Source organism: Cyprinus carpio, chromosome B1 (genome assembly GCF_018340385.1).
Source record: "Cyprinus carpio isolate SPL01 chromosome B1, ASM1834038v1, whole genome shotgun sequence".
NCBI lineage: Eukaryota > Metazoa > Chordata > Actinopteri > Cypriniformes > Cyprinidae > Cyprinus > Cyprinus carpio.
Window position 1 is genome coordinate 7,748,636 of NC_056597.1, and position 9,774 is coordinate 7,758,409.

The window sequence follows — 9,774 nt, forward strand, 5'->3', positions numbered from 1 at the left end:
ATACATACGTTCATGTTCCAGACTGTTAAATTGTTAAAGTCTTGGAATGAAAGTAACCCTATTTGAGATGTTTTGAAACCAATTTTGAGTTTAATATAACTTAGCATAATGGGTTGACTTATTCTAGGTAATTTTTACTTTTTTTTTTTTTTTTTTTTTGGATGAATACAGCTGTAAATGCAACATATATAGATCATTTGTAAAAATGTATAATTATTATTATTATTATTATTATTATTATTATTATTATTATTATTATTATTATTATTATTATTATTCATGCATACCATTAAACTCATTTAACAAACAAATAAGGAAAAAAATAAATAATAAATAAATAATAATAAAAAAAAGCTTCTCCAATGAAATAGTGCTGGCTCTCATGCTGGTGTATTGCTAAAATCTGAGCTAGTGTTGGAATGATGTTTGGCGGAGGAACTGCGAACCTCAAGCTGAAATATATCAGTATAACACATTTTAACATCCATCCAAACCAATTAAATTCAGTAAAATAACAAATAAAATCAGTTTATACAGGACAACAAGCATTTCTGTTATGTGAAACGGCCAATGGTGACTGACATCCCGGCCCTGTATGTTGCATTGTGTAAAATAAAATTATATATCACAGTAAATACTAAAAGATTTCCCGTTTACCGCTTTCTATTTGCTCCATGCTCACTGGTGGTAGAAACCCCATTCTGAGCAATTAGGAGTGATTAAAAAAACAGGTACACCACTTTTCTGCTCTGCTTCCATTTTGCATACAGTAGCTCACCAATTGGTCTGGGTTGCGTTTCCCAAAAACTTTGTAAGCCGAAAAAGTCTGTAAAAACGATCGGATGACTGATCTTAATATAAAGGGCTATTTCCCGAAAGCACCGTAACTTAAGTTCCACTTGAAAATCATCTTAGATCTACGAATGCTCTGGAGTAATCGTAAAGCCCTAAGTGACATATTTATGCGGTCACCTGCAGGACAATCGACAGATTACACCTTTTAGTTTATTCAAGTGCAATGTGATTATAATATAAGGATTTGACTGTACTTTATTGTACACTTTATAACTCGTTATTTTTTACTTGTTTGTTAAGCCATTTGACTGTATATTTGACTGTTTATACTGTACATATACATCACAATAGCAATATACATTTAATGTTGTCTTTAAAATGCAAAGTTATTTTTGTCTGTTAATTTTGTGTGCACAGTTTCATCTCTCTTGAATGCATCTAACTGTGTGATTGTACAAATGATAAAAGCAAAGTGGATGCAATGTGAAATATGCTGTACACTGTGCCACTTTAGTTAAGTGCTGCTCTTATGTGGAACACAGAAATTAAGGAGCTGTAGATTGGCTCTGTGGGTAAATAGCTTAGAGCGTTGCTTGCCTTTCTCAGGTCTGAATTCTCTGAAATAGTCATTAAGTTGGCTTGAAAAAGCCAACTTACTGAAATCCGTTTTAACCTTCTTCTTCTTCTTCTTCTTCTTCTTCTTCTTCTTCTTCTTCTTCTTCTTCTTCTTCTTGCTACAACCACCAAACCTTCAGTACCTTCAGACTGGTCTGACATGGGTTGCTATATCTTTTCCAATCCCTACAGAATCCCTACAGAAAAAAAATAAATAAAATAATAATAAATAAAAAAAATCAGCTTGGATGCTTTGGCTAGTCTCCCAAGCTGGTTTTAAAGTGATTTTGGCAGTACAGGCTGGTTTTTGGTGTTTTTATTCTACTTACTTGCTAATCATGCTAGCAACATGTTAATAACTTATTAATCATGCTAGCAACATTTTAAAATCATGTAAACAACATGTTAATTACTTGCTAATCATGATAACAACATGCTAGTCACTTATTAGTCATGCTAGCAACATGCCAGTAACTTGCTAATAATGTTAGCAACATGTTAGAAACTTGTTAGCAAAATGGTAGTGACTTGGTTATCATGCTTACGAAATGTTAAAGACTTGCTAGTCATTTGCTAATCATGCTAGCAATATGCTAGTCACTTGTTAATCATGCTGGAAACATGGTAGCAACATGCTAGGAACTTGCTAATCATGCTAATTGCATGCTAGTCACTTGCTAGTCACTTGCTAATTATGTTAACAACATGATAATCATGCTAACAGCATGCTAGTCACTTGCTAATCGTGTTAACGATATGTTAGTCACTTGCTAGTAATGTTAACAACATGGCAGTCATTTGTTAATCAACTTAGCAACATGCTAGATACATGTTAATGACGTGCTAGTAACTTGCTAGTCATTCTAGCAACATGCTAGTCACTTGCTAATCATGCTAGCAACATGCTTACCACTTGTTATCATGCTAACAACATGACAGCAACATGCCAGTTACTTGTTAATCATGCTACCAAATGCTAGTTACTTTCTAATCATGTTAGCAACATGCCAGTTACTTGCTAATAATGTCAGCAACATGCTAATGACATGCTAATCATGCTGGAAACACGCTAGCGACATGCTAGTAACTTTCTAATCATGCTAGCGACATACCAGTCACTTGCTATTCACTGGTTAATCATGCTAACAACATGATAGCGACTTGCCAGTCACTTGCTAATCATGCTAGAAACATGCTAACAACATGCTAGTCACTTTCTAATCATATTAGCAACATGCTAGTTACTTGCTAATAATGTCAACAACATTCTAACGACATGCTAATCATGCTGGAAACATGCTAGCAACATGCTAGTAACTTTCTAATCATGCTAGTGACATACTAGTCACTCACTAATCATGTTAGCAACATGCAAGTTTACTATTTCTTATCTATTTATCTATCTGTCTATTTATTTATCTATTTTTCTGATAGATTATATTGCCTTCAAAACTTTAAAACTACTTCAAATTAGTTAAAACTGAATACCCTCAAACTTTGAGCTTTTAAAACTACGTCAAACTTTCTGGCTAGGCTTTTTCAAGCCAACTTAAAAAATTTGTCTACATACAGTACTTTACTATCTAGTTAGTATTGTTATTGCTTACATACTGTACCTATATAAGCATAACCAGAGCTTAAAGCAAACAGCTGAAATACTATTTATTCTCTCTCATGTTTGCTTGTAACTATATTAGATTGTTGAGTCCCTGCCATATATATGCTTGCAGTGAGATGGTGCCCTTTGAGAAGATCATTTGTGGAAAAGAAAAATATATTATGTTTTCCACAATAATTTACCTTGCAAGCCATAATAAATAATATAGCCAAAACCATGAATAAATTTAACATTTGCCATCAGCTGCCTTCCATTTGATATCAGTAACACATCTAAAATATCACATGACATCATTGCCACAGTTTAAAGGAATATATTACCCGCAAAATGAATGCCATTTGTGTCATTGTTTATTCACCCTCACATAACTCCATGCCTATATAATTTTCTTTCTCCATAAAACACAAAATTATGACTAACTACTTGATTTGCTCTATGCAATTACAATAAACAGGAACTAGTGCTTTCAAGCTTAAAAAAGACCAAAAAGCATCAAAAAGTAGTCAATATGTCAGCCAAAGTCCTTATTCACTTTCTAATAAAATCACATAAATATCACCATTTGTGTTCTATGAATATAAAGAGAGTCATGCAGGTTTGAAATGACATGAGGGAAATGATGACAGGAATATTGTAAACTATTCCTTTAGGCCCCTATACTGACAGATAAACCTTTATTTATTTATTTATTTATTTATTTATTTATTTATTTATGTATGTATTTATTTATGTATGTATGTATGTATGTATTTATTTTCCCCGTTGGACACATGGTTCCATCATTAAATTCTTAAACCAACTTATTAATTTTATCCATTTCATCCACTTATTATTCATCTATGCACCTTTGAAAGCATAAATTATTTCAGTTATTTAGCTGTGCTTTAATCATTTTCATTAATGTATTGTTTTGCTCTTAGTAATGTGAAAAGGGCTCTTGTTCGATTTCAGTCATGCACATTTTTCAACACACCTTGGAATTTAATGATAAAACAGCACACCATGTCACAACAACGCATATGGCCATATCATGGAATTTCAAGCAGTCAAATTCTTTATGGGACTTTTTCATTTTCTGCTATTATTAAATATGATAATAATCTAAAATGAGGCCAAGTAGACCAGCAGAACACTGAATCTGTCATCCTTGAAAGTTTCACACAATGACACGCCGTTCAAGAGCCATAATAATCTGAATGAGTAGCAGCTGAACAAAGCTTTGAAATAGTTTGGAAGATTGTTTGACTGAAATCATCATATGTACAGTTGCGTGCAATGCATGTGAGTATTTTGCATGAGCCATTTTGAAACTAGCAATCAGCCAGCTTGTAATACAATAATACAAGCTAATTTACATTAGCGTTCTATTTTCAGAATACTTAATGGAAAGCATGACACTAAGCTGCTATAGGAACAACTACATAGCTGCTATCTATATCATAAATCCCTACATATGCAAATCCCTGATATGCTCCCATTTAGCCTGATTGATATTGATATTTACGCACTAGAGACTGTTCATATTTACATAACAACGTTTAAATCTATAGCAGCAATTCATCCATGACACAAAACCATTTATTAATAATTAAAGCGATAAGGTAAATGAATAAAGAATCTGTGGCTTTGCAACACAATTTCAAATTAAGCTTTGGTTAATTTACATTTAAACCTTATGCTTTAGTGATGGCCCCCGGGAGAGTCACCATATTCAGTGCCCTGAGTGGCACTGTTCTCTAGATCTGATCTGTCAGACATGCATTCAACCTAACTGCCCGGTCTGTCAGGGTCGGATTAAGGACACTGGGAATGTCTTCAGGGTCCAGGGTGGGTACATCTAAATCAACGGGGACATAAATGGCTGCAAAAATGCTTTCAAATAAGCATAATGGCTGCTTGTCTTTTTTTTTTTTTTTTGAGGATTTTGGGGTTCCTTCAATTTCAAAATACCATTATCAGACTTTAATTTAGGGACAAATTCTCACTATTAACTAACTATTAACAACGACTTCTGCCTTAATAAACTCCTGGTTATTGCTGCTTATTAAGGTCACACTTTACTGTAAGATCCAATTCTTGCTATTAACAAACCATTGACTATGACTTTTGCCTCAATTAACTCATAATTTGCCACTTATTAGTAGTAAGTAATGTAGTTGTTAAATTAAGGTATTGGGTAGGATTAGGGATGTAGAATATGGTCATGCAGAATATGTGCTTTATAAGCACTAATAAACAGCCATTATGTTAATAAAAGGCATGCTAATAAGCACAAATTAATAGCGAGAATTGGTCTCTACACTTAAGTGTTAACATTATTAATAGTTGGTAAGGTATTTGTTTATTAATGGGTAGGATTAAAGGATCTAAAATATGGTCATGCAGAATAAGGCATTAATATGTGATTTATAATTTCTAATGAACACTGATATGCATACTAATAAGTTAATTGTTAGAATTGGTCTTTCTTTTAAGGACCAATTTCTTTTCATTTCTTATAAATTTTAGTATTTGGTCATTTATTTCTATTGTCCCCAAAAACATATTGAAACAAATAATAACAAGGTAAATTTGTCCTCACAAGCCTTCAAGGTTTAAGTGCATGCATTCCAAACTGTGTTTCTCAATATCTTTAAACCACTGTAAAGCCTACTTATTTTCCTTTCTGTCATGCCAAATTATCGTCAAAATATTTGTGCTCTGCAATGCTATGTAAAAATGCCTGATGACAAAAGATGACTACTGAGGCCAATTTTTAAACAAACAAATTTGAGCAAAATCTGCAGAGAAGTGAAGCTATTGCTTCAGAAACAAACCTTGACAACGCTAATGCACTCAGAGAGAAATGCCGGCCCGGTTTTTACCACCTCATCTCCATATTTAGAAACCTTTTATGCCCGGCTAGGTTGTCTGCTGTTCCCAGACTGAATAATGTGTAGGAGTGGTAAATTGGCTTTCCGGTTAAAACCTTTATCACTAGGTATGTTCTTTTTTGTGGCTAGGAAAGCTATACCAGTAATGACTGTTCAAATACAGAGCAGTTCTGTATTTTTTAGTTCAAGCGTGTCAGTTATGAAATTATACTGAGCAGATTTTTTTGTGTGCTATGAAACTGAGCAAAAAGACTGATGAAGAGGCATCCTATCCCAGAACACTCTGAGGTCATGAATCTTTGCAAATGATCAAATGTAGTAGGCATCTCTATGTTATAATACCCTTAGGTTCAACAACCTAAGGTTAAGCTATTATTATAGCATATGTGTGTTCATAAACACATACAGTGCACAGAGGTTAAAGCTATTGATGTATGTGGGTTTATGAGCATCTGTGTAGACTTGTTCTTTAACACTGCAATTTTAAACCACACACTGCATTGCATTTATAAAGCTATTTGCTTCTGAACTGTTACTGAAACAAATTTTGATGATTTCTTTTTTTTAATTTTCGTTTTAGGGATCCGAATCAGCCAGTTCCACAAGACACCAAATTCATCCACACAAAACCTAACCGCTTCGAGGAAGTGGCTTGGTCTAAATACAACCCCAAAGACCAGCTCTACTTACACATTGGACTGAAGCCAAGGGTGAGAGATCACTATCGTGCGACTAAGGTTGCCTTCTGGTTAGAGCTGGTACCTCATCTTCATAACATCAATGAACTCTTTCAATATGTCTCGACCACGACTAAGATACCTCCTCAGGATACTACGCCATTCCCGTACACTAAGAGACTAGGGAAAACATGGCCGTCCACCACACGCCATCCTGGTGTACCTCCCGCCAACACCAAACAAACTACAGACCAGCGTAAAGGCAATGATCTGGGCGACGACTCTGCGGTGGTTATCGAGACAAAGAGAGACTACTCCACCGAGCTCAGCGTGACCATCGCGGTGGGTGCTTCTCTCCTGTTCCTCAACATTCTGGCCTTCGCAGCACTCTACTACAAGAAGGATAAGCGTCGACATGAATCCAACCGACGTGGGTCCAGCCCGCAGCGGAACTCTGCACCGGCTAATGCAGCGGCTACTGCTAATGACATAGCACATTTGCAGAGTGAGGAGATGATGTCACTCCAGATGAAACAGCAGCAGATGGAACACGAGCACCATCATGAGTGCGATTCTCTGCCAACTCACGATACACTTCGTTTTACCTGCCCAGCCGATTACACACTTACTCTACGACGTTCGCCTGACGACATGCCGCTCATGACACCAAGTACCATAACAATGATTCCTAACAATCTGGCCGGAATTCAGTCCCTGCACGATTTTAACACGTTCGGAGGTAGTCAGAACAGTACCAACCTGCCCCATGGGCACTCCACCACCAGGGTATAGCTTTGTACTGTGCACTGAAAGATCAGAACTATAGGACATGGTCTACTAAGAGACTGGGGGTTAAGGACCTTTGTTTGTCATGGTGTCAAACTGTGCTGACTTTGTTCCACTCTGAGACTTACCTTGGTGGATAAGAAGTTATTTTCTTATGAAGCCTTCTTGCAGAATATATCAAAGTCAAATATGACCTACTGTACTTGCGAAAAAAAAAAACGAATGTCACTAAAGTAATACTTTATTTGGAGCCAAGCTTGTTTAGGGCAGGGGACTTTACACCAAAAGACGAGAACTCTTTCTGAAGGACTATTTTGCTTGCGTAGACAACATATACTACATAAACGAGAGAGAGAGGTTGAAGATTCTGACGAAGCTTTGTATGTGCCATACCATATGTCATATACCAAGAGCAACAATGAGAGCAATGTTATTATATGAGAACTATATTTCAGACAAACACATTAATATTATTTTCTGAGAGTGTTGTCACATACCGAACCTGTGGACTCAACTGAAAAATCCCAGCCTGAAATGTAATTATAACAAAAATTTGTAAAGGTGACAAAATGTAAATACTTGTGAGTCAAATACAAATATAAAATGAATTACAAAAGCTTTTACTGTTGTTTAGTTGAAAATATGACTATTATGAGCTTACGCTTTCGTTAAGGTGCGTGTAAATATATCAATCATTATCTTTTGTTTTTATTTTTGAAATTATGTCTGTGCTAAACAGCCTTTACACATGAAAAATAAATAAAGGAGAAGACAGTATTCTTATTCCAAAGCCTCTAAATATCCATTTCAGTCATCTGAGTGTTCCTTTGTCCCAATGTTTAACGAATATTGCATGTTTGATTGCTGCTTTACATTTGATAACCCCATACCTTGACCCCATACAGATGTTAAAAATGAAATATTGCTTCTAATTACATTACAGTGCTGGGTGAGGTTGCCTATTCAAGCTGTTCAGAGAGTAGTTGTAACGTTTTTCTCATTTGCTGGTTTGATGGAGGAAGGTGGGATGGATGCAAATCATGGCAACTTCTACCCACGTCCAATTCGTTTTACCTGCATAAATCTCTCTATTTTTTACTTTTTTTTTTTTTTTTTTTTTTATCTGTATCATCACTGCCTGAGCTTCAGATGTGACCAGCATTGTATAATTAAAAATATCTATAAATAAATAACACAGGCAGTGGATTTGGGTATCTATATTAGTTGGATATGTTTGTAAAGAAGTATATGTTAGATATTTCTATTCGTAACATGCTAGCAATATGTAAAGTATTGTGCCAGGCTTGTGATATTTTGGGTTAAAACGTAAGTGAATCAGTGTAAATACAAATAATTATGATTACTATAAATACAAACAAAGAAAAAAAAAAATAACCCTGATATTTTTCAGTTCTGCATCCTATAACAAAGATGTTGAAAGCGCAAGAAAGAATTTAAAAATAAATGAACTAATGAGTTTATAAAGATACATTTGTATATTAAATCAGTTCATGATTCATGTTAGCCCTTGGTTTGTTACCTGTCAGTACAACAAGGGTCAAATGTAGGGTTCTAAATAATAGTTTGTCTTATATTGTTTGCAGTTTTTGCCTTAAGTGATAGATGATATTTCTGGCTGGACACCTGTATAAAAATTTTCTGCCGCATTTTTAATAAAATATCACAGTATTTTCTAAAACCGTGTCTTCAGATTTATTGACTTTTTGTTGAACTTAAATGGAAAAACTGATATGCACCTAGTATGTGATATCAATATGAAGCTGTTTCTTTTCTCAGTAAAAGCACTTTTTAGCATTGGTAAACATTTTAATGCATTTTAAATGAAAAATAAATTTGACTTGCCTATTATATTTGATAAGCCCATTAAAATATCTCCCACTCCATTGCATGTTTTGAATTCCAACTTAACTTATTTACCAACCATAAGGCTACAGCACTTTTTTCAATGTCAGTGCCCTGTGCATGTCTTGTTAATAGTAGATTATCTATATTTGAAAATCAGTAATTTTTATGGTTGTTACAAGATGACCTCTGTTCTTTTAAAAGTTCATGATAATGTCAAGCAAAGCCAAATCAGTTAGACAGCAGTAGGGGGCAGAAAACTCACTCATGCTTGCTTGCTTTGCCTTCCCTCATACTACTTTCTCTCTTAAGAAGTACAATCATTGTCTGTACTTTCAAAGAGATGCAGGGCTCCTTGAAAAAAAAAAAAAATCCTATACAAAACAAAGTCATGTTCTTTATCACTGGCTCCTATATCAACCTATGACAGCTGAGAACAAATAAACAAACAGGAATGCCTGTTATTCAGTTTCTTTTGCACCCCATCCCTCTTGACAAGTGATGTGAACAGTATTTCTCATTAACATTCTATGAATAGACAAACAGC

The 9,774-nt window shown here is 34.8% G+C and overlaps 1 protein-coding gene across 2 annotated transcripts in view; it reads left to right on the top strand.

The window, feature by feature from the left end:
• Positions 1-9,063, top strand: part of nlgn4xa (neuroligin 4 X-linked a) — a 107,716-nt gene extending 98,653 nt beyond the window's left edge. For both annotated transcript variants that reach the window (XM_042716430.1, XM_042716431.1), the window contains one exon: positions 6,482-9,063. In XM_042716430.1, coding sequence (XP_042572364.1) covers positions 6,482-7,370 — 889 coding nt within the window. In that variant the 3' untranslated portion in view covers positions 7,371-9,063. The remainder of the gene's footprint in view (positions 1-6,481) is intronic.
• Positions 9,064-9,774: the final 711 nt, after the last annotated feature.